This window comes from Saccopteryx bilineata, chromosome 12 (assembly GCF_036850765.1).
Source record: "Saccopteryx bilineata isolate mSacBil1 chromosome 12, mSacBil1_pri_phased_curated, whole genome shotgun sequence".
NCBI lineage: Eukaryota > Metazoa > Chordata > Mammalia > Chiroptera > Emballonuridae > Saccopteryx > Saccopteryx bilineata.
The window spans coordinates 31,613,435-31,639,317 of NC_089501.1; the positions used below are offsets into that span (position 1 = coordinate 31,613,435).

General features: G+C 39.9%; 1 protein-coding gene across 3 annotated transcripts in view; it reads left to right on the forward strand.

The window, feature by feature from the left end:
* Positions 1 to 25,883, forward strand: part of PDE7B (phosphodiesterase 7B) — a 336,495-nt gene that overhangs the window by 231,710 nt on the left and 78,902 nt on the right. Inside the window, exon 1 of one of the 3 annotated variants that reach the window (XM_066248441.1) lies at positions 1,120 to 1,229. The exons of the other annotated variants lie outside the window; for them this stretch is intronic. Coding sequence (XP_066104538.1) covers positions 1,226 to 1,229 — 4 coding nt within the window. The 5' untranslated portion in view covers positions 1,120 to 1,225. Of the gene's footprint in view, positions 1 to 1,119; positions 1,230 to 25,883 lie in introns of those variants that run through there. 3 annotated transcript variants of the gene reach the window in all.

Genomic DNA, 25,883 nt, shown 5'->3' on the forward strand with positions numbered 1-25,883 from the left:
CAGACAGACTCCTGCATGCGCCCGACTGGGATCCACCCGGCACGCCCAGCAGGGGTGACGCTCTGCCCACCAGGGGGCGATGCTCTGCCCCTCCAGGGCGTCGCTCTGCCGCGACCAGAGCCACTCTAGTGCCTGGGGCAGAGGCCAAGGAGCCATCGCCAGCGCCCGGGCCATCTTTGCTCCAATGGAGCCTTGGCTGCGGGAGACGAAAAGAGAGACAGAGAGGAAGGAGGGGAAGGGGGTAGAGAAGCAAATGGGCGCTTCTCCTATGTGCCCTGGCCGGGAATCGAACCCGGGTCCCCCGCACGCCAGGCCGACTCTCTACCGCTGAGCCAACCGGCCAGGGCTGTTATGTGAAATATTTTTAATTTGGACATCAACTTATGTCAGACCCTTTTGGTCATTCAGTCAGTAATGTTTATTCTGTGCTAAGCATTTGCAAGTATAAGAACTAAACCCTCTATGCAAATTGCTCTTTATCCCGTTCTTATTTACATGTTTATGTATTTTTATTATTACTTGCTTATATCTAGCTATTATCGTCATACATTAGAGCAGTGGTCCTCAAACTGCTACATGAACAAGAATCATGTGGAAAGTTTGTAAAACTCATTTCCAGGGCCTTCATCACAGAGCCAATGATTCAGTAAGTCATTTCCTGTAGGGCCCAGGAATTTGCATTTCTAGCAACAGTATAGTTGGTTCCAATATTTCTGGTCTGAGGGCCACCCTCTGGGAACTGTTAGTTTATAGCTTTACATGAGAGGAACTGACCTGTGAAGCAATGTCACGTTCTTTCCTGTGACAGTCAAGTAGCCATAACGTGGAATTGACGTTAATGGGAATTGACGCAGGCAACAAAGGTGTCACACTGAGGTCTTAAGTGTTTATGACCAAGCCCTCACTACCCAACTCTTGCCTCCTGTTTCCCAGCTGCATTTCCCATTGGGCATTGCTGTTGCTATTGGCCTGTATGTTGCTGAGGTTACGGCCCTTGATGAGGTCAAACAGTCCCAGATGGAGAGGCTTGAGAAATGGGAACAAACTTTCCTCCGTCTGAATTTCGTTTCTCCTATCTGAACTTCAAAGTCAAAGATTAATAGACTGATCACCTCATCACCTTGAGAAGGTGGAGAGATTTGCCAAATATTACCAGCCACTGGAAGGGCTGTGATGGTCAGCTCAGCACTAGTCATGAGGTTAGCCTGGACTGCAAGAAAGATAAATGGGTAAGAACCTGTATCTCGTGGTGAATATAATGGCTTGCCGGTTACCTTGGCTATAAATTTATTTTCTTGCGAAACGATTTCAAATTGTGGATCCTTTCTTTCTAGGTGGAGTTAAGTCTCTTCTGTTTATTTGTAGTATTCAGGAGTTGTCCAGTCTTTGCCTTTAGGTATATAATCTCAACCTCACATACAGGAAAATCAAGCAGGAGACTACCGAGTAACTAGGTATCAAGTGACAACAGCAACAGGAGTGAAAAGGAGGGACAAATCTAAAGAATATTATAAGTAAATGGTAACAGACTTGGCTTCTCCAACAGAGAGGAGAAGAGGTAGTTGAAAGCAACTCCAAGGTTTCCAACTCTTTTGAGCAGAAGGATGGAATCAATTACATAAACATAGAGAATGAAGAGGGATTGTTTTAAGTAAAATGCTGGGTTTTGTTTTGCACATCCAGGTGATAATGGGGGGGGGGGGACAAAGGGGAAGAGTTTTGGAATAGTTGGAAATCCATGGCTGCCAATCAGATGACAAGAGTGTCTTGAGGGAGGCATTGGGATTCTCCTACTTAGAAGTGAAAACTGCAACCCTGTCAATAATGAGCTCATGGAGAGAGGCTCCGGGAAGGAACAGTCAGAAGATCGAGGGCTGAACCCTCACAGTCCTTTCAGTGGGGCTCCAAATAAGCTCTTGGATTTGATACTTCTGTGTATTTTCAGTTAGCGTTTTGGTTGAAGTGTAAACTGTCTGGGACACAGTATAGAGTTTCCAATGAAGAGATACCCCGTTGGCCAGAGGCTGTACATCCATTCACCTGCTTATATGCTGGCCCATATACAAACTGTGGCTTCATCTGCATGGTATAGAAGTTGAACTGGGGGCATTTTCAGTTCTCTCAGAAAAGCATAATAAAATAGTCTGAAATGGCAAGCTAACGACTATGAACATGTCTGTAACTCTTCTTTTTTTTTCCATATCATTCATGCCATGCAATACTGAGGTGGGAGACTTTCCAGCCACATTAGAAAAGCGTCCCCTGAAGTCGCAAACCCAATGGTTTGGAAGAGAGATTTCAAATAACTCAAAATATACAGTGTAAACAAACTGTCCTTTTAGTATGAAGTGTACTAAATTAAAGAAACCAGATGCTTTGGTTGGCTTGGAACAGCTGGATTATGATTGGCGCCCCTTCACTAACCATTTTCTTTGGAACCTCCTCACCTCCTTCTCCTTTCTTCTTCCTTACCGTCTTCCTCTCTCCTCCTCCCCCGCACCCCCTCTATCTGGTTCTTGTTCCAGACAGCCGTACGCTCATCAGATACAGGAGATGTAGCTCCCAAACATCAAATGATTTCTGAAAATAGAGTTGTTCGTGTAAATTGTTTGCCTGTGCTCACAAAAAATGTGCTTTCTGGAAACCTGGTGTGAGAATCTGAATCACACCTTCAACCATAGTTCTTAATGTGAAGGACTTTTTTATGTAATAATTTTATTTGACTTAAAAATTAAATATTAATATATTCCTCTTTTAATACCACTAACTGGGACACTTTAAGGGGACTTAGGAAATCACATAGATCCATAAATTTCTAGGTTATTTATTCATCTAAACTCCTGAAGCCTCACAACCCTCTGAGAGAGGGTCCAAAACCAAATAATCCAAATTCACTAAAACTTTGATGAAACCTCAATGAAATTACGAGGCTTTCCCTGACACAGAAGTTTTTCTGGCCAAATGGATGCTATCTCAAACCAATTGATACTGTGAGAAATTATTTAATGTGGATTAAAATCTACTTTCATCTAAAGTGTCTAGACAACTCTATCAGAAATGTATTTTCAGCTTTTATCTCTATAGAAGGGACAGAAAGAAGGAAAGGGGGAAAAAGTAAGGAAAAGAAATTTTACACAGGCTGCAAACAGCCAAGACAGATCAATGCTATTTATTACCTCAATGATTCGCAATGATTAATATGCCATATATTGGGGGGCAACTTCCTGTGTCTGTGATTTAAAGTAAACACCAGGAGACTAACAGAAGGCTTAAATATGGCTTAGTTAGTAAACGTTTTGTAAGAATAAGGTGTTCTGTAAGTATTAGGTGTAAAAAGTAATTGCCAGACACCCCCCCTCACAACTATGAAATACTCTTGTATTTCAACCGGATAAGGGAACCTTGTTGCAGGCCAGGTCATCTAAAACGTGCAAGTATTTATGTTCTCCCTTTAGGGAGACATTTTTGTTGAGCTTTAGTAAATCAAAGCTTAGCAGGGGCACCGGTTCCAAATAAGTGTGTATTTGGGAGGGGAGGGGCAATTTATTTTTTTTTCATTTGAAGATGAAAAAAACACTCCACACATTCTCCATGCATTTTTTTTTTTTTTTTTTTGCCTCCAAAACACCCATCACCATCACTCGTTCTCTCCACCCTCCCTCCAGTCCTGGGTGGGTTCAGCTCCGGGTGATGTCTGGCCCTATGGCTTGATTCTGGCCCTTGCAGTGAGGCCGGCTGGAATGGGCAGGACACATACTGGAGATGAACATTCCTGTTTTTCCCACCCCAGTTGAGTCCAACAATAAATCTTTTCCTAAGACGTCCTCTTATATTAGACGTGTTTTAGAGACTCTTACAGCAGTAACTGACGTACCAAAGATAGAGGACTTTTTTGGTGGTTTGTCTTTCAGTCCACAGTCTGCCATAGCTTCCCAGTTCTGCAACAGGAGAAGAAAACAGTTAGCACTCTTTTCTGGTGCACACTCACTTCCCCAAAGCAGGAGATAAAAGAATTTTTCTTTCCATAGAAAATGCACATACAGAATGAGTCAGGAAATTAGTGTGTGTGTGTGTGTGTGTGTGTGTGTGTGTGTGTCCTGACTTGAAATACTTATGAAAAAGATGCTGGCCTGGTACTAGTTTATTTTAAAATTTATAAGGATTTGTAAAAAGCAAGGACAAAAGTTTCTGAGCTGGTAGCTCAGTTCGTGTTGCCTTTGTAATGCGCTGGGAGGCTGGGTGTTCCGAAAAACAGCTCTCTGCCTGGCTGGCTGTGGGCTGATTGAATCAGTTAACATCTCTAGGCAAATATGGAAATCTTGACTTGCATCAGTAGGGTGCAGGTGATCCAGGGGATGCAGAGGTAAAGTCAAAGAGTTAAGTCAAAATAGCAGAAAGGAATTTATGAAGCTCCCCCCCCTTTTCCGAGAACAGCTCCACTTGTAATACTGGGAAGTAAATGTTAAGTGTGGTATTTACTGCGTGGCCTTCCCCCCACTTTAATCCTTGGCTTCATGGAACTCCATTTCGTCGGACGACATTGAGAAAACACAGGGTGATTGAGTGGGGGGGCACACTGCAGACTCAGCGCCATTTCATAATTCATGCCGTCTTTAGGTGATTATGAAGCTCTCAGCTTTGTGAGTTTTTAGGATTACGCATGCTCAGAATGTGTGCCCATAGCACCCTTGACGGTTCTGCTTTATCGGCCAAGTCTTACACTCCCCTGCCAGGTTGCGCTTGCTTCCTTCTCGCGTAGGTATTTTTAATGTTTGCCCACAGATAGGTGTTCTTACTAATAGTCCCCACCAAAATACATCTTTGTCACAGAAACATGTTGCCATTATTTTATTTTCTATGTCCGGTTTATGAATCTGGGTGACTGGAGTTATAAATTCTCACGCTTGGGGAATATTCTAGCACACCACGCTAGTCTGGATACCACTCTGTACCTTGCTTTGGCATCTACTCTTATGTTAGGGTTCCTTTCCAGGTTTCATATGAGACTGCTAATGCTTTCCGCGTTCCAGTTCATTTCTTAATGTTGTTTAAATAATCCCATATGCTATCTTCTTTTCTCCCCTTTACTTTCCTTCTTTTATTCCACGTTGTCCCTGTTTTGAAACTTTACTTGGTATATGCTAGAATTCAGTTTCTCTTTTTCCAGACCAACAACACATCTACAGTAATTTACAAAACCTTGACACCAGTCTGACTATGACTGTGCATTTCATCCGGGGCTGAATTTTCACTGCATCTCCTTTGACAAAAGATTAAAGATGCTCAAAAAAATAAAATAAAATAATTTTTAATGTAAAAAGGAAAGCACTGTTATTAGAGACACTCAGCAACAGCTTGAGAATGTCAGCAACTAAAGCTGCGAGCTAACAGCGCCAAGGTGGATGGAGCAGCTGCTTAGGAAGAATATTGAGAAGCCAGTTGTTATTCTCATTGGCACAGCAACGTGCCAATCACCACCCAAACTGCAGGGAGCCTGGGCCAGATTCTGGGGGAAAGAGCACCTTCATATGCCAACTAGAAAAGGACCTCTTGTTTCTGTGTCAAAATTACATCCGCGGTTCCTTATGTACTTTTCTCTCTTGAACCACTCATTCTCTTCTCTCTTCAGGGGTTGGAATGGGAAAGAAAGAATATTGAGGAGGAAACATATTTCACTTTCATTTTACATTGCTATAACAAGTAATTTTATTATTTAAATGTAGATTATATCATGGCTGGGCATCTTACGTTGGTTAAGATACAGACATAAATACAAGTGAATTTCAGAGGGTGAATAACGTATCGACCCATATAGATCAGTGCATTTTTGCAAGCTCCCTAACTTGGAACCCATAATTATGGCTTACAAAGAGCAGGACTTCAAAATTTCCTTGAGAGCCTTTTGTTTACTTCCAAGCAGAGAAAGAAAATACATTTTTCTATAAATTTGTTTACCACAAAATAGGAAGAGCAAAAGACATTCCCCCCCCCCCAAATTTATTCTGACTTGGAATTTAAGTCAATTTTGAAAAAAAAAATGAGACCTGGTTCACTTTTACTCTGGCTGAATATAAACAATTTTTTGAGATCCTCAAGCCTCAGTTTAGACAGTTTGAAAGCTGTAATTTTACGTCCCTACTTTTCAATGTCTAAGGTGTGCAACGCTTCCTAATTAAACAGCATAATCTTCTCCAAAAGGGAGTATAAAAGAATCTCCTCTTGGATACCTCTTTCTAGCTTGAGGGCAATTCTTTCTCAGGACTGTTTAGAGATTATAATACAGTGTAGATGTGTCACAAGCAGAATGATGTTTTACATGTAAAATTAGTAAATCTTTTCCTCTAAGAACTCTCCTAGAAATTTCAATAAATAAATAAGCAAAATAATTAGACTTCTCATACTTTCAACAAGTCAGCCCTGGTGGGAGAAAGTCTATTCTCTATTGCTTAAGGAAGAGAAGACAACCAGTAGCAATTTGGGGGGGGGCAATCCATCCCATTGTCCAGACACCAGCGCCCCTGAGGGGATGTAGCTTTGATTTCTTTCACCAGGAAGCAAGGAGGCTGCTAAGGAGCATTTCTGATAATTGGACAAGTGGAGATAAGTGTAGCCAAAACTAAGTGCAGGAAATGAAGACCTGAGATTGTAACGTGTTATAACACGTGCTATGCATGTGCAATATATGTTATAATATGTTGTTATACTGGTGGGGAGAGAAAGAGAAAAGGCTGCTTCATAATGTGGCTGTGAAGCCGTGTGACCCTTTTTGGAGAAACATGACAGACAATTTCTGTTGGTATTAGGAAAGAAAACCAAAAATTAGTTCAAAATCTCACAGACACTAATGAAGGGTATGCCGTGTGTCTGTGATTAGTGAGAGATAGCCCGTGTGAGGAGGAAAGACAAGGACACATTAAAAGTCATTGAAGCACAATGCAAGACAGTCTTACCAAAAATAACTCAAGGCAATGTGAGATTAAAATCCAAGTGAACAAAAGTCCATGTATTGTATGATTCCATTTATATGAAATGTCCAGAATACAGCAATCTTTGAAGACAGAATGTAGATTAGTGGCTGCGTAGAATTCAAAAGAGTAGGAATGGGAGCCTAGAGGGTTATAACTAAAGGGTAGTGGCTTTCTTTCTGAGGTGATGAAAAGATCTTAGAATTGACTGTGGTGATGGTCACACATGCCTATGTATATACTAAATATTATTGAGTTATACATTATAAATAGGTGCATTGTGTGGTATATAAATTCTATCTCAAAACTTTGAGATAATCAAAAATTTATTTGGAAAAAAGAAAAGCCGAGTAAATGGAAGGAATTATGAATGCTCCAAGAACCCTGACCAGATAGCTCAGTCGGTTAGAGCATTGTCTTGATACGCCAAGGTTGCAGGTTTGATCCCTGGTCAGACCACATGTAAGAATCAATCAATAAATGCATAAATGAATGGAACAACAAATTGTTGTTTCTCTCTGTCTCTATGTCTCTCCCTCTCTCCTTTCTTTTCTCTCTAAAAAATAATAAATAAATAATTTTTAAAATAAATATATAAAGACTCCAAGAATGGGATCTTCGTCCTTAGCCCCCCACTCCTCAGTCTCTACTCCCTTCCCACCTACCCACAGGACAAGCAGAGGAAGCTGTAAAGTATTCTTACTAACCTAGAAATGGTGACACTGAAGTAAGACTCTTCAGAGAACACAGGTGCCTCATTTTCTACCACATTTGAAGCCCACTTAAATGTGAGGCTTGATGAGATGCCAATTTGATCTGAGGAAAGTTGTGAGTGTGTGAATTATTGTTCAGCATTTTTTTTTCCAGACAAAGGGGCTTTAGCTCGCAACAAACAAACTTTTGGATAAAAAAGAGCAGACATTCAGGCTGTCTGAGACACTCTCATAAATAACAAAACAAATTGGCACCAGGTAGGTCTTACCGGAGACTACAGCATTTACAAAGTTCTTCTGTTTGAATTTATTTCAAGCAGTCAATAAATAAATGGTTCCATGCTATTAAAAATGGAGAAAAGAGAAGACTACAAACATGTGCTTCTACCTCCTGCAATTTGGTCCATTTACCCGTCTGCAGTCTCAGAGAAAGATGCAATTGTTCACTTGATGACCCCAGTACCCGGCATATTTTCTTTGGGGCCATCTTTTGAATATTATTTTTGTATAAAGCCAAGTAAATGAATGGAGAAGTTGAAAAACATAATCAGAATGTTATATTGACACCGTTGTAGATTTTCCGAATGCCGAATAACAAGAAATGAATAGAAATGAGTTTGCCAAAGTGAACATTTTATGCATCTTTATGTAGGGCATATTCCCAAGTGGGAAAAAAAATACACTTGAACAAAATAAAATAACAAAATATTTATTGAACATTTTTGACTTATGACATATATTTGTCACATTTAAGTAGAACTCTTACACTCATGGGCTGACAATCTAAACATTTATTTCTTTGTATCTTTTTCTCTCTTATTTTCTATCTCTAGTGCTCAGAGGACACTTTTAGCTATTTGATAAGAACTACAGATATTCTGCATAACCACGGGGCATATAATTCCACTGGGATCATTTTTATTTCCAAACTGTCTTTCTTAGTGATGTACACAGTGATTGTTAACAATTTTGCAGGCTCTCTAAGATACTGTAAGACATCAAATGAAATTTTAAAACTAACCCAAAGAATACTATTATTAACGTTAACCTTGAGTGACCCAGCAGTGGCTGTTCATTCTGTACCATCAGAGATAGTATCCTTCCATTGGCAAGGCAGCGTGGGTCTCTTCATATAGCTATGATGAGGTCTAAATATGTGTGGAGTATCAAGGTTTGGAGAACAAAGTTATGCTGAAAATTCTAGGAAAGACCTAGAAATAAGTCCTCAGTAATACTGGTGAGGAGTTATTGCTAAAGGTATATTACAGACCTAATGGCCCTTGTTTAGGAATTTGGAGAATTGTGCTTCTAGTTGAAGGGGTTATAGGGATAGAAGATGCCCTCATAAATGTCATATCATAAGATAGGTTTTGTATAATTGCCTCTATTATTCTTCAGAATTTGAATTGTGAGTTCCATATAGTAAATAATATGGAGTGTACTTGTATCTTCTTGTGCTCTTAGCCTTATCAGTAGAAAGTTTTCAATAATACTCCATTGTATTATTTTTGTTATAATTTTTCTTGGAAGTGTGAGTACAGATTGTTGTTGACAAAGTCCTTCCTCGGCTCTGATTGCCCAAACCAATAAAAAAAATGTGCCAGTTACCCTGCTAAGTGTGAGCCAGGCCTTGTGCAAAGTGCTCTGATTTTTGCTCAATGACCGAGTTTCTCTCTAGGCCAAGATTCTTTATCTGCTTTTCCCCTGCTTCCCCTGCCCAATTCTCTTTCCCCAAACAAACCGCTCTTCCATTGATTTCTTCACTTTATACTCTGGCCTTTCTTTTTTTGCCAATCTATGATTTCACACTCTACATATTTTACTACCTTTTCTTCTCAAAATGTTGTACAAGTTGATTGGTTCCACAAAGCTTCTTGGTTACCAGAGCAGTAACAATCCATTTCCCCAACTGAAGTGTCCAAATCTCAAAAAGATACACTCAGAAATGCTTCAAAATGATGCATATGATAAATATTTATTCTCTGTACTATTTGCTTTTACCTCCTGTCTCCTCTTTGCTAAACAACTGTGCTTTGGGGTATGTCCTTTCACATGTGCTCAGTGATAAAATTCCCATTATCCCACCAGTACTCATAAGTGGTCCTCAACAATGTCTCCCCTCCAAAGTCACTGGGAACCTTTGTAAAAAATAACTAAGCCCAGACTCACTCCAGATCCATTAAATCAGAATATCTGATTGAAAATAACCAATCATAGTTATAAAACAGAGTAGAATGTTAACCTAATTTTGTTTTCCTTCCATCCTTTGGTGAAGAGAGAAAATCTTGACCAGTCTAGAAATATAGTGGAAAAAGTAAAAAAAAAAAAAAAAAAAGATGTTATGCTGAATCATGACTAGAAGGTTAAAGGTGAGCAAGAGCTTATCTTTTCCCAGCACATCGCTATGTCGGTCCAGAGAAATGAAAACATTTGCTTTAAATGATATACTCCAAGTTTCCATGACCTATACTGCACCCTACCCAACCCCTGCTGATGAGTAGTAAGATTCTTTGAAGGTTGATTCTATTGATTCTATGACCTCAAACATACAATAAGCCATATTGGAAGGTTGTTTTTAGGTTGTGTCATATTCATTTGTATTGATAAAGAGTTTCCCAACCAATGTGCTATGAATGACTTTTCAGTGTGCTGAAACATTGGTCGCCTTCAACCCCAGGGGTGGCCAGGCAAGCAAGCCTGGGACACCAAGACCCCAGTCCAAAATTCTTGCCTGGAGCAACCAGATTCATTTAACACCACAGGAATCAAATGTTATTTTCTCTGTGTTTTACAAAGTGAAAAGTCAGGGAAGTCCTGGAAATACACAGATGGTAGAATCTTGAGTGTCTGAAATGAAAAACAATACAAAACATTCAGTATAGAAGAAATTATATAAGACACATAAATCCGATCCTTAGTTACAAAATACTTAGAGGAGTAAAGTCATAAGCAGCATACTAGATGTGAAAAATTAAGCAACTTGTACTAAAGACTTAGTCCCCCTGAAGGCATCTAGTAGCATAAAAATTGTTGTCATTTTGTTATAATGCTCACAGTCATAGTAGTACTTGATATAATAATACATGAGTATAATAGACTTATAATAGGTACTCAGTGAACACTGATTGAAAAGAAAGATTGCGGTTTACTTATCGTCTGCAAAAAAATTATTTCAATATATTTGGATCAGTTTTTCAGTCTCAATTCTCAGATTAAAATCATGTAATTGGGTTTGGACATGAAGAACTACTTCTCTGGGTTTAATTATCACAGAGAAAAGTGGGATAGTACAATTCACACACAAAAAAAGTAATTCTAGACTAGTTAGACTTTAATTTCAAATAGTGAGATATTTATGTTGCCATTGAAATAGATTCTAAAAGGCTGTAAGACTTGATAAAGACAGAAAAGTAAAAAAAAAAAACAATTTATTTTAAGGTATAGTCATTCAGTTAATTCAGGCATTGTTTTTCCAATGGCTAAGACATATTCTCAAACTTTGGTGTTGTTAGATAAGAAACATAGAAATCGCATTATATTTAAGAATCTCAAAATATCTCAGTAATAAGGAGTAGAAAGGTTTACCTAAAGAAGCCAATAAAAGTACACAGAAAGCTCTCTGATAGATCCAAATAATATTTAAAAAATATTTACTAGCATGAACAAAAGACAGAGGAGGGCTCATCTAACCAAACACAAATGTGTGACACAAGTCAATAATAAACAGCATTTTAAAAGGATGTATTAAAATGCTCTTCAAAGAAAAACAATGGAAACAGGACCAGCTCATGGTCTGGGAAAGTAGCAAAACAGTAAGAGCAGCAGCAGACTAAGAGAAGGCCGTGAAAGCTCAGTACCCATCGTTTTTCTTTCTTCTTGTCAAAAAGGAATAAATTCAAAAGAAGAGGTGCCGCTTTATCTTTAAAAAGAGTCAGTGTGGGGGATTAGAATGGAAGCCAGAGAAAGTGGAAAACAAACAGACAAAATAAAAAAGCAAGGTTAGTTTTGCAAACATTCAAGTTTCTGGATCTAGTTAGTTATAATACCAACTATTTGCAGATGTATTTGCTAAACTCCTGGTGGAATTATGGAGAACAGGAAAAGTGTCAGAAAACTAGAAAAAGGGAAAGTTGTCAGAATTTTCTTTGGTTAAAAAACAAACAAACAAACAAACAAATGACCTCTGTTTATAAAGTAGCTCCTCTTCAGTTGAATCCTCAAGTTTAGCCATGGTGACTGTGTGAACACACAGGGGAGGAGTGTGTTCAGAGCACAGCAGAGTTCTGATTGGGCAAGTTAATGTATGGGCTGGTCAATCCTATCATGGATCCAGTCACAGAAGTGTGGGTTTCAGGGACTGTTCCTGCAGTAATCAATGTATCTGCTTTAGGTTCTACCTGCTTCCTAAGTAGTCCTGTTCTGCATCAATATCCTGCAAGGCCTTCCCTCTAAGTACATATTCTTCAAAAACCAGTTTAATTAATTTTACAGATAAAATTAATTGCTCCAAAATGTACCTCTCCCCAAAAGACATGTATTTGTATCTTATATGCTCACAAAATTGATGTTAACTTAGTGAGAGAAGTAGCCATATGGTCGTGTGCCATGATCCGTTTTCTGTCTTCTCTGTGAAGCTAGGAGAATATTTATGATGGCTTAGCACCCTTTGCTAGAGAGGGGCCTGCACACTCAGGCCCAAGGACACTGCCTAGCCTGCTGAGGGATCAAACCACCTGTGGGTCAGTGGGGGGAGGGGGCCACATAGTAACAGGCCTTGATGACTTACCATAACAAGACCTGGGCTATAGGAAAAGATACCACATTCATTTCGGGATCTCTCCAATGTATAAAGTTCCCCTACACTCTGTTTTCCACCCAGAGGCCTGCAAGGACCCTTTTAAGAAAAACATTACTCAAATCATGTCACTCACTTAAAACCTTCTTATGATTCCCTCTCTCTGAGTCCCTAAGCTATCTACTACTTCCCTCCTTGTCCACAATTTGTCACCTCTTTGCCCTTATCTCTTCCCACTTGCCCCACACTCTCTCTGCTCCATGGCCTCCCTGCAGTTTCTAGAAAATACCTGCACGTTCCCTGTGGCCTTGTGCCTGCTATTCTCTAAACCTGAAATGCTCCTCCCGGGTGGTCGCATGGTGCCCACATTTCATTCACGTCTGTTGGATGGCACCTCAGAGCACTCTGTCAATACATAGAGTCTTCATTATCCACACGGCAGTCCCAGCCCCACCCAGCCCCTCCCTGACCCCTTCCCTGATTGATTTCTCCCCATAGCACCCATATCACGTCCCTATTGGCAATTTATTTGTTGATTTTATCGTCTGTCTTTCCCTACTAGAATCTTAGCCTCATGAGAGCAGTTACATCTTGTCTGTTTTGTCCACTGCTATATTCCCAGGACCAAAAATAGGGCCTGGCACATAGTAAGTATTCAAACACATATCTGAGGAATAAATGAATAAATAAATATCCAGTTGGTCTGTAGCCCAAAAAATGAAATTCAAACCAGAGCTGTGACTTAGTCATATGGGACAAGAATGCAAGGAGTGATGGTACCAGAGAAGAGAAGGTAGAGGATCTCTAAGCTCCCTCCAGTGCTAAGAGTTTAACCTATAGACACACATACAACACACACACACACACACACACACACACACTCAACACAAATCTCCATGTAGAGCAGTATGTATCAATATTTAACTATTTCCCCCAAAACAGCCATTTTTGAAAATATTTTAAAAACATGTTTTGTAGACAACTGTGTTTGGAAAAAGCTAGATGACCTCACCTGCTTGGATATTCTTAGTGAGCGTTAATATATTGAAGGACCTGAACAATCTTGCACGTATTAGTCAGCATCCTCCAAATAAACAGCTGACTAATACTGATTTGGGTTCCAAGAGTAGTTCTAGAGGAACAGAATCTTAAGGATGAGTTTTCTGAATTGGTTTCAGGTTTTCTAGAATTGACTCCCTAACCTGATTAAATTTAAAGATGCTAACTACACTATTTCCCATAGTAAAGAGAGTGTTGATAGTTCATGGTGCGAAACGGCAATAGAGATAGGCAAAAGAGCCACACTTGAATGAAGCAAGTTTCTGGGTACCCATGAGTCCTTTGAATATTTTTTATCAAACTAATCAGTATAATGAGACTGGCTGATGGCTCTTAATATTGCTGAAGAAAGTAGGGAAAGGAAAAGATGAGTTAAGGCATTCAAATGTCTACCTCAAGTGCTGCATGAATAACCTGAGAGCTTCCATGTCTGCCCTGGGAGAGATTCACTTCCTATTGCTGCAGAGCTCATTTGTGAAAACCAAGCCCAGAATCCCATCCTGCTAGTGGCTGAGTACCAACACAAATCAAATTTTCAACATGGCGCAGTATCTACTGTTAAAGTAAGAGCATCAGTTGGAATAAATGGAATCCTGAAAATAGAATGAGGGCATATAGGAAGCCCCTGATGAAGCTGGGTATTGAAATCCTCAGTTCTGAGGAGCCTTTTTTGCCAGTAAAAGCAGCCTCTTCACTTATCATAAGAAAATACCATAGACTAGGGGTGTCTTAAACATCAGAAATTTGTTTTCTCACAGTTTTAGAGGTTAGAAGTCCAAGATCAAGGTATCAGCATATTTGGTTTCTCTGAGGCTGCTCTGCTGGGCTTGCAGATGGCCACATTCTTACTGCGTCTTCACATGGTCCTTTCTTTCTGCTTGTGCACCCCTGGCATCTCCTCATGTGTCCAAATTTTCTCTTCTTATAAAAACACCAGTTGGACTGGATTAGGATCCACCCTAGTAACCTCATTTTAGCTTAATTACCTCTTTAGAGGACCTACCTCTAAATAGAGTCACATTCTACGGTACTCAGGGTCAGGTCTTCAAATATGAATTTGAGCGGGGAGGGGGGTTGAGAAAACACAATTTAGTCACTAACTTGAAAGTTTTTTAACATTTAATTTTGTTAAACCTCTATGTTTTCCAAGAACATTTGACTATAGCACCTCTAATGCACATGTTTAATTACAATAGATTCAATTTAAAAAACATGTTTAATTACATATCAAAAAATAATGTTCCTGACCCTGGCCGGTTGGCTCAGTGGTAGAGTGTCGGCCTGGCGTGCGGGGGACCCGGGTTCGATTCCTGGCCAGGGCACATAGGAGAAGCACCCATTTGCTTCTCCACCCCCTCCTCCTTCCTCTCTGTCTCTCTCTTCCCCTCCCGCAGCCAAGGCTCCATTGGAGCAAAGATGGCCCGGGCGCTGGGGATGGCTCCTTGGCCTCTGCCCCAGGCGCTGGAGTGGCTCTGGTCATGGCAGAGTGACCCCCCAGAGGGGCAGAGTATCGCCCCCTGGTGGGAAGAGCATCGCCCCTGGTGGGCGTGCCGGGTGGATCCCGGTCGGGCGCATGCGGGAGTCTGTCTGACTGTCTCGCCCCGTTTCCAGCTTCAGAAAAATACAAAAAAAATAAATAAATAAAAAATAATGTTCCTCACTTTGGATACACTTTAACTCTGACCTAGATTTATAGCAATATCAATAGTATTTATACACTGTATAAAGGATCATACAGTGTAGGATTTACATAATATATAATATATTATATGTGCTTAATATTTATACAGCAATATCAATAAGAATATTCTTAACAATAAAACTTTACTACAAAGTGATTGGCAAAGCACTTTTATCTATGTGATTTTATTTGATTTCTATTTTCTATGAGGGATGCAGAGCAAATATTATTATCCCTACCTAGCAAAACAGAAGATCAAATAAAGCTCAGAATGCATAAGATTTACCAAGTTTATAGAGGTAGTAAATGGCTTCTCATGCTATTGATGTCTTTACCTGGTGAAACAATTTTAAAATACTATATAATACCTACTCTCCCTTAACAATATACAAGGGCTCTCACTTCAAATCAGGATATTGTGACAGGGACTGTATATTAGTTAAGAGCACAGTCTGTAGAGCCACGCACCCTGGTTTCAAACCTGCTTTCATGCTCACCTGCCATGTCATCTTGAAAAGGTAATTTAACACTTCTGTCTCTCAGGTATGATGTTGACAACAGTACTTATATCTGCAGGAGTTATTGAGAAGACTAAATGAGTTAAATCATAAAAAGTACTTCCAGCAATACCTACCATATACTAAATGCTCAATAAATCTTAGCTATTATTACAGAAATATGAGTGACTGGTTTTAATAGCAAATAACATCCTATAACACGGATATAATATAGTCAATTAAACCATTTCCCTACTGAGTCCAGTTTTTGCCATCTGTTTCCTTTCTGAAAAACAAACAAAAAAATGAACAACACTTATAGCTTAAAAGAATCCCAAGTGCCATGTTGGCACAAACTTTTGGAACGAAGAACTCCCAAATACCTCCTGGCCCTGAGCAGGCTCCAGCAGCAACTGCAGTGGCCTGATGCTCCTTCTGAGGTCAGCAGACTTGGTGTGGAAGCCTCCTAAGTACAGGCTATCTCGTGGGACTTTGAGTATTTCCTGCCCGTGATCAGCAACATATTTTCTTGCAGTATTTTGGCAGGTTTGTCCTTGTTCCCAGCCAGAATCAGGAAGTTCAGAAGCACATAAAAACAAACAATACATTAAAACACTTCTCTCAAATTATTCAAAGTTCAAAAAACACAAAAAATTATTCAATGATATTGGGACTTGGTCTGTATTTTATCTTATTAATGATATTTATTCTCACTGACATGTCCATTCTTATTTTACAAACAAATACTTTTCTTGGCAGTGATTTCTACTACATTTTTTTTTCCTTGAAGTATATTTAAGTATAAGAAGTGATTAGACAAGGTATCACCATATTTTGCGAAACTGTTTAAGTATTTTCATGATCTGGACTGTTCCATTCTCTGCAATTTTCTAATTATGTCTTATTATTAATATCATTCTTAGGGACTACTACTGAACTTCAGATCAGCATGATTTTTCCCTAAATAGTTCTTCCCTTTATTTCAATGACCATAGCCGGATCAATTGAAAGCCAACACTATCAAGTGCTACTTTTCAAAAATGTATCTATTACTTAAGATCCACCTAAATGTCAGCTCCTTAATAAACCCTTCCCAATTTCCCAGCTCTATGTGATGTCCAAAGGAATCCGCTTCATTTCTCTCTACAGTTGCTCAACTAAATCAGAAAAACTTTTTTCAATTATCATTTCACTTACCCTTTCAGCAAGCTCTGTGTGAAAACCATTCCCTCCCTCTTGAATTACTCTTCCAGGACACTATGAGCTCTGAGTTTACTCCTACCTCCATGGCTGCGCTTTCTCTTTTTATAGACTTCTCCTCCAGCAAGACAATAAATGTTTCAGCCACTCAAGGGCTGATGTTGGGTTCTATTCATTTCTTCATTTTCTAAGCCATTTCATACATGCTTATAGTTTTATTTGATTTATAAATTTATATCTTCATCTCAGACATTCCCTCTGGGTCTCAGACCCCTATATCTAATTGCCTACTTGACATTTTTTGCTTGCTTGGAAATCTCAGTAACACTTAAACTCAGTGTGGTCAAAATTGAGTGCCATAAACTATTCTCCAAAACATGGTTTGTCTAGATTTTTTTCCCTATGATTAGTATAATCAGTCATCCAGTTATACAAGCCAGAAATCTAGATATTAACCTTGACACTTCCCTCTCCCTCAGCCCTCATGTGCAATTTCTTACCATATGTCAACTCCACTTACTAAATATCTCTAAAATCTATTCACTTCTCTGCCAGTACATCACCCTTTCCAAGCTTCCATCCTTTCTCACCTACTATTAGAGGGATCTCCTAACTACTATTCTTGCCCCACTCCAATCCATTCTCCACACTACATCTAAAGCCGTTTTTCAATAGCAAATATGATGACATCACCTTGCTCTTAAAGTCATCCAACGGCTTCCTAATTCTCCTGGAATAAAATCAGACTCCTCAGCCTGTCTTACAAAACCGTGACAGCTCTCCAACTTTATTTTATCTGTACCCTGCCACATCCAATTTGTTCTCTTTGCTATGATGCACTTGGCCTTGTTGTGGTGCCTTACATGTGCCATCATCCTACCACAGGACCTTTGGCCTTGCACTCCTGCTGCCTGGATTGCTGCACTCAGGGTGATCATATAATGTATGATCCAACTAAAACTCTTTTGAGTGTGAAAGGGACACTATTGCTAATTACACTAGGCATGACAACAGGCATAAGTCAAGACTTTTCAGGGAAAATTGAGACATGTTCACTTTAAGATAACTCCTGTTCATTCACCAAATGTCATCTCCTCAAAGAAGTTCAAAACAACCTCCCTGGCAAGGTGAAGTCTATTATAAACTTATTAATACAATATACATATTTTTTGTTCCACTATCCAAAGTTGCAATTTGACTTTTACACATATAATTATTCCATCCAGTAGACTCTAAGCTCCATGAGGCCAAAACTCTTCCAAAGGCTTCTCACCATTGAATCACCTACTAAAAATATCATGTGTCATAAATATAATTTATATTAAATATAATTTATCAAATGGAAGACATGAAATAACTTCTATTTGAGATTAACCTTTGTCTTGATTGTCACAACCCAACATCCAGTTATACAAGACAGAAATCTAAAAATTATCCTTCATAGAGCATCAGACTGGGATGCAGAGGACCCAGGTTTGAAACCCGAGGTTGTTGGCTTAAGCAGGGAATTATCTGGTTTGAGCACGAGCTCACTAGCCTGAGCGCAGGGTCACTGGCTTGAGCATGGGATCATAGACATGACACCATGGTCACTGATCTGAGCCCAAAGGTCGCTGGCTTGCAACCCAAGGTTGTTGCTTGAGCCCAAGGTCGCTGGCTTGAGCAAGGGGTCACTTGCTGTAGCCCCCCTGTCAAAGCACATATGAGAAAGCAATCAATGAACAACTAAGGTGCCGCAATGAAGAATTGATGCTTCTCATCTCTCTCCATCCTATCTGTCTGTCTCTATCTGTCCTTCTCTCTGTCTCTGTCTCTGTCACACACAAAAAAATAAATAAATAAAATAAAAATTATCCTTGACACCTTCCTCTTGCTCAACCCAGTATTCAATTTTTTCCTATGTTCATTTTCTTTGTCGCCTTCTCTCTCTTCTCCCTTCTTCTTTCCTCCCTTCTCTTTCTTTGCCTTCTTCCACTCTCTTTCTCCTCCCCTACCTCTCCTGCTGTATATATATTATTTTTCCAGAAGGCTAACGCACTCATCAGATTCAAAGGGCATCTTTTCTTAGTAGAAAGTGGTTTCTGAAAAAAAGCCTTGTTAATTTAAATTGTTTGCCTGTAACACAGAAATTTGATTACTGGAGACCTGATGTGAGAGTCTGAATCTCAATCTCAGCCATAGTTCTAAAATGTGAAGGCCTTTTAAATGTCAAATTATATTATACTTTTAAATTGAAATTTGAAATTTCACTAAGTGAAATATTTTATTTTTTAAATTTATTTTATTAAGGTGACATTCGTTAATAAAACTATGTAGGTTTCAGATGTACATTACCAAGTGAAGCATTTTAAAAGATTGTTAGGAAGCCACTTGAGATCCAGAAATCTCCTAGTTACTTATCCACATAAAATTATAAAGCCTCACAATGCTTCTGAGAGAGGGACTCAAACCCAAATATCTCAGTTTCATTAAAACTTAGACTCCTTCCAGCTTATGGCATATTTACTTATTTCTATGAGTCTCTTCTAGATCATTAACTGAGTATCGAGACATCTCATGGAGCTTATATTTCCCTTTTCCCTATCTACTTTCCATGACTTTGTATAATGTTTTACATGAGCATTGTTTAAATGAATCAATCTAGGGTCTCCTCTGAGCCTGTCCTAGAATTGGACCCTTCACTTACCCAAAAGTTCTTCTGACCCGCAACCTAGATCTCTAGGGGCATCCAGACTCCCTGTGGTCTAACCTGCACCACCAGGAACTCATTCATCCCTGACTTGCGATCCACCGCCCCCCTGTTCACTGGGCTTATAACGCTGTTGTGAAGAAGCCCTTGGCTACCCATCCAGGTTTCTTCGGGACATAGCTTTGGTTCTCACTTTTATTATCACAGACAGAGGGAGGAGAAACACTGCATGGGATGATTGAGAAAATGATGAATAACATCATGGGTGATCAGTCCTCACCACTGTGGTGGAGAATGGAGACTGTGGCCCAGTGGAACAATAGTTTGGAGAGCTAGGGCTCCCTGAGGCCACGTGGCTTCTGATTCCAGGTCAGTCATTTATAAGCCCTGTGCGGTCCTCAGTGCAGTGATCCGCACACCTGCCTCAGGGGCATGGTTATGAGGACTACACCAGCTTCTACATACACAGTCGTTAAAACAGTTCCTGACTTAGAAATCCTCCTAAATAATACTATTATGGGGAGAGAGGTGGAGGAAGGGCACAAATCTCACAACAGTAACAAACTATAATATTAGTTACTGTTTTTTGAGTGCCAACAATGTGCCAGGCAGTGTGTGTGTGTGTGTGTGTGTGTGTGTGTGTGTGTGTGATGCCTTTATTTAAAAAAAAAAAAAAAAAAAAAAACAGTGCCTTACCTGTGGTGGCACAGTGGATAAAGCATCGACCTGGAAATGCTGAGGTTGCCGGTTCGAAACTCTGGGCTTGCGTGGTCAAGGCACATATGGGAGTTGATGCTTCCAGCTCCTCCACTCCTTCTCTCTCTCTGTCTCTCCTCTCTCTCTCTCTCTCTCCCTCTCCTCTCTAAAAATGAATAAATAAAATAAAAATAAAAATAAAAAAACACCTTGCTTTGGTGAGATTCTGGTGATAAAAAGCATTATCACAGAAATAAGTGGAAAATGTACACGCTTCCACTGGTATTTTCATTACTTAAGACAGACCCAGATCACATATTTCCTAAAATAACTCCCCAAATTATTCCCCTTCTTCTCAGTCTTTGTAAGAAGACATGTTCTTTGTGTTCTTTTAAGTTCTTTTACAGCTTCATAGAATTCTCCTTAGGCATTCCTGCTGCTTCTTGTTCAATATCATTTTTTATTAGACTCCTGTTTTTCTGGTGATTAAAACGTTTTTCTCTCATTTTTCCTCTGTAAAACCATCAAGCTGAAGAATGTCTAGTCTGAGTCATACCTTCCTTACCTGCTTTAAAAAATAAAGGCACTGTGATCTAATATTCACGTTGACAGCGTCCAAGTCCCAAAATGCCAATTTGTCACAAGTACTGAATAATTCTAACCTAAAGCTGCAACATAGTATAGCGTTTAGAGGCTCTGACTTGATGAAATTTCCTTTTTCTCTGACTTTGATATAAAGAACAAGGATTTTACGAAGAGAATAAAGAAATAACTTTCTTTCACATGCACGGAAAACTTTATTTTGTCTCTTTTGCCAAAAGTGTGGGTTTTGGACAACTAATTCCAGGCTTCTCTCTTTCCTACACGCAAGGCTCTCTCAGGGACAGCCCAGGAATACACAATTAGTGCAAGAGATCAATAGACAGAAAGCCTCCTACTGAGCCAGGTCAGCACGTAGCCCTTAGCGTCCAGACAGGCTCAGACTCGCTCAAGAAAGTAATGCAGAATTGAACCTCCAGATGAGAAATTTGGTTCCAATCAGCCATCGTGGATCTCCTGCAAGCTCACTGCACTCGGAACAGTCATCTCTGCCTGAGTTATCTCAACTGGCTGCCTGTACTATCCCATAAATCTATGGCATGATTAAATTGCACAAACTTCCTCCTCTTTGTTGGGCTAGATAAACATCTTTGGAGAAATAATTCACTTTGCTAATTGAGAGTAGTCATCTGAAATATTCAAAGCTGCCAGATGAGGCAGTGCAGCATGGTGAAAGTTCTCATCTGCGATCTGGGGATCTGCGCTCTCTCTGCCTTCGTTCTGCAAGTAAGTTTGCGGCAGCGACATGAATGAGTACCGTCTAAGAGAGGCCCAAGGGATGCCTTTGGCGAGAGTGCCCTCTCTCCCACTAGGTTTGGGCTGCTCCAGGACTGCGTCTTTGTCCCACCATCAGTATCTGTGAGTCTCTGTGCCGTTACCATTATCCTCTTCATTGGTCTCAGATGCAGCAGGAGCATAGACGCTCCTACTGCTCTGTCCCCTTCTTCCCTCCTTCCCCACCCTGGAGTGACCTTGACACCACCATTGGGGCCAGAGTCTGGTTCTTGTCATGGGGCCCGTGTTTCAGCCACTGTAAGTTGTCATCGCCATCAGAGTTTCTGCTCTCTTTGCCAGTTACATAAGAGGCCACATAACGTCTGCTCCCTGCACAAGCTTTTATTAAACAGAGACAGCCCGCGAGGCCAAGTGGGCAAGAGGTACATCCCAGAACCGCGTCCCCTGGGAGGACGAGTGGCTGTCTCCAGGTCTTGGCTCCTGGAGCCAAACAGCTCAGCTCACTGCCTGTGTTTGCAGCCTTAAATACTCAAGGACGACATGTTATGTTTTCAGCCCAAAGGGGCAAACGAGAAGCAGCCCTTTCAAAATAAGAATTCCCCTGCTGTTTGTTTCATTTTGGCACACAATACGAACAGACCGAGGACAGGACCGAGCTGTCAACGCTTCCTACCCCGCTTCCACTGCACCTTTCATTTGCCAGAAAGAAAGTTGCTGAAGTTAAACAAGGGCCCAATGAATAGTCAAAATAATTGTTTAGCTTGGATATAAGGTCTTAGGTAAATAGATGATTGCCTGAGACGTCGGCCAGTGAAAGCAGTGCAGCAGGACGCCACTTGTTCTGTTCATAGGACATCAGCCAGTAGCCTCTGCTCCTCCGGGGACTGTTGTTACTGAATTATTTCTCTCTTCCCACAAGCATATTGAAGCAATTTAGTGTCAGAAGGGTTTCATGAAAGCGAGGAGAAGGAGCAAGATCTTTCTATATTATAAATAGATACTTAAAACCCTAATTTTACCAGAGTAGAGCTTCAGTTCAATAGCATGCTCGAGATATGAAACGTCTGGTTCCTTGGGAAATTTCTAATCTGCTTTGTTAGCCCGCTTAAAACTGTCCTGCCTCCTGCTTTCCTATTTCTTTTTAACATGATTTAATCCTTTTCTAAAACAACTATTTACTACCTCCAAAGGCCCTTATTAGGTTTATGAGTAATTTGCTTCAAGACTGTAATTGTAGTTATGGACCAGCACGAAAGGAAACATTTGGGTGTTATGGGTTTTATCGTTATTACTGCTGTTTATTTGTTTTGTTCTGTTTGTTTGTTTAGGTAGTTTTGCTAGCAGCTTGTTTCGTGGTTATTGGTCTCTTTTTCCCAAAAGTGAGGTTGCATCATAAAAAGTCTATTTCATTAAGAGTTTGAGTGAATTAGTTGCCAGGGAATTTCAGTTTTGCTGAATAACATTTTTAATAATTGCTCTCCATTTATTTTTTGAAAATAATAGATGCTCTGTTCATCCAGAACAGGATCTGGTGGTCTTATTCTACAGCCCATTTCCTCTAGACTGTTATTTAAATAAATTCCTATCCGATTGACTCTTGCATTCGTCAAGGTGGTAGATTCCTCCAGTATTCAGTTTTCAGGAATCATGATAAATATATATTTGGTTTGCTGGCAAATAGCAATCAAAGATATATTTGGGTAATAAAAAGTTAATGGTTAACTGATTATATAATTTTTTTATCCTAATAATATGAGACTGGGTAAGAATATGGAATTTAGAGCCAATTTCCAGTTTGAGCTCAAGCTCCACATTTATTAGCCCTGTCTCAGACAAAATATCAATTTAACATGGAGGCTTAAGTTTCCTCATCTGTAAATAGTCTAATAATAATAACACCTACTTCATTGGGTTGTTGGGTAGATGATATGAGAAAATGCATGTAAAATGCTACGCACAGTGTAAGTATTCAATAAATGTTAATTATTGTGTTATTTTCATGCACCTTGTAATTTCCTCACAACGACCCTTTGGAGAAGGCAAAACTGCTACAATTATGCTGATTTAAATATTAGAAAACTGGACCTCAAAATGGTTATTAATTTCCCCGAGGCCACCCAAGATGGTGAAATACTGATCCTCTCAGCAACTGGAGTTCCCTGTTCCTAGCATCTCACTCTCTTTTTATCCATCCTGCCACGTGATGCTGTCTCCTCTCGGTTTCTCCAAATCTAAAGTCTTACCTGATAGTGGGCCTCCTCTGCTTTATACTCTCAGATGGATAAATGGAATAAATTTTGGCAGAGGTTTTAAAACTTACCTTGATATTATACAGAAGTTTTCTGGGAACATAGTGTCCTCAGGACTATACAACCAGTATGAACTCTTTGGTAATACTGAGAAAAAAAAAATACTAGTAGAGAAATGACTTCCAATTGGTGAGTCTGAAACCCCTGGGAGAAGCCCAAAAGTATGACACACCTGGTCAACAAATCCACAAGCCCCACAGGCTTCATAAACCAAGGTAGCATAGCCTCATCTATGCGTAGTTCTTTAAGTATATGTCTAGTTTACTGCCATTCATGAAATATAACATCATCTGAAGGCAGTATTGAATTTGTTATATCATTTTAACATACTGTATTATCTCACTGGCTATTAAAAGCACTTTTATCATGTGCAGTCTGTGGTTTTTTTAAACCAGCTGTGCACAGTCTATAAGGTTAGAAACCAATGGTATTATGGAGAGAGCTCTGTCTATGAAGTTTTACAACCTAGATTTAAGGACTAGCTCTGCTAATAATAAATTTAAAGTACCATAAAGTCAGGCAGTCAATTAAAGTCAATAGACATCTACTGAGTGTCTTTAAGGGACCTGAGCCCTGAGCTGGGGCTAGGAAGATGGGTAGCAATCCTTCACTTTCTTCTCTGAGCCTTTCTTTTCTCAGCTATCAAATAAGGAGAATAATAGTGACGCTCTTCATAGGGCTGTTGTGAGGATCTAATGAGATCAACAAGAAAATAAATAGACTGTGAGGTTTGTGAATGTGCCCTGTAAACTCTGGTAACAGAGGTTACCCAAGACAGCTGCTGAGGAGAGGTAAACCCTTCAACTCCTCCCTGTGGCTTCCCTCTCACTATTGACCATCCAGGAATTTATCAAACGCTAACAGCATTCCCTTTGGATGTCAGATTATATTTGTATTTTAAATATACTTTTCCATCTTCTCCCCTTTCTCCTCCCACTCCACAAATTGTAACATTTTTTAATATCAATATGTCATGCCTGACCTGTGGTGGCACAGTGGATAAAGCGTCGACCTGGAACACTGAGATCGCTAATCAAAACCCTGGGCTTGCCTGGTCAAGGCACATATGGGAGTTGGTGCTTTCTGCTCCTTCCCCCTTCTCTCTCTCTCTCTCCTTTCTAAAACGAATAAATAAGTAAATAATCTAAAACTATCAATATGTCACTACAGTATCAGATTATATAAAACACTAAACAAGGCACAAATATAAAATTCAAAGTAGAGAATAGCTTCAGGGCTCAGAGCTTGCAGTTGATTAGCCCCAGTATACACAAGGCCCAAGGCCCATCTAAGAGGGACATCTGCAACACTTCAGTTGCATGCGTTATCACCACTGAGGATCTGACCCAGGCCCTGGGTTGGGAAGAAGGCTTGTTCCTCCTCTCCACTCGCAGACTGAGGCCCCATGTCACCTCACGTCTGAAAAAGAGTTGTTTCTGGGAATGGACCCATTACTGGTGGAGGAATCTGTTCCTGGTTCAGATGTTTCAGAAATGTATCGGGTCTTATGTATTTTTACCTCTCTTCTGATTTCATGCTGTATGTACTAAGTGGGAAACTGGTCTTACTAAATTTTTTTGTCCACGGAAGACATTCACGTAGAATCTGCTCGGTCCAGACCATACACAAAGCATGATGGAGAAATGCCGAATATGTACTACGCATCATCGCTGCTTTGCAGGAGTGTAAAAGGAAGTAAATTCAGCATCTATTGCCAGGAAGCAAGTGTTGTTTTATAGTCTCCAACCAATGACACCTTAAAGTGAAGCAGTTGAGGCTCAGAGCCGGCTTTATCCAAAGTCTACACTATTCTCAAGTCCAGGCTCTCTCTCTCTCCACTCCACTTCATTACCTCCCTTGGTTTGGAAGGCAAGACACAAACCAAACAGGAAAGTGAATACAGACATTGAAAGAGACCTGCAAATAAATAGTAGAGACTCTACA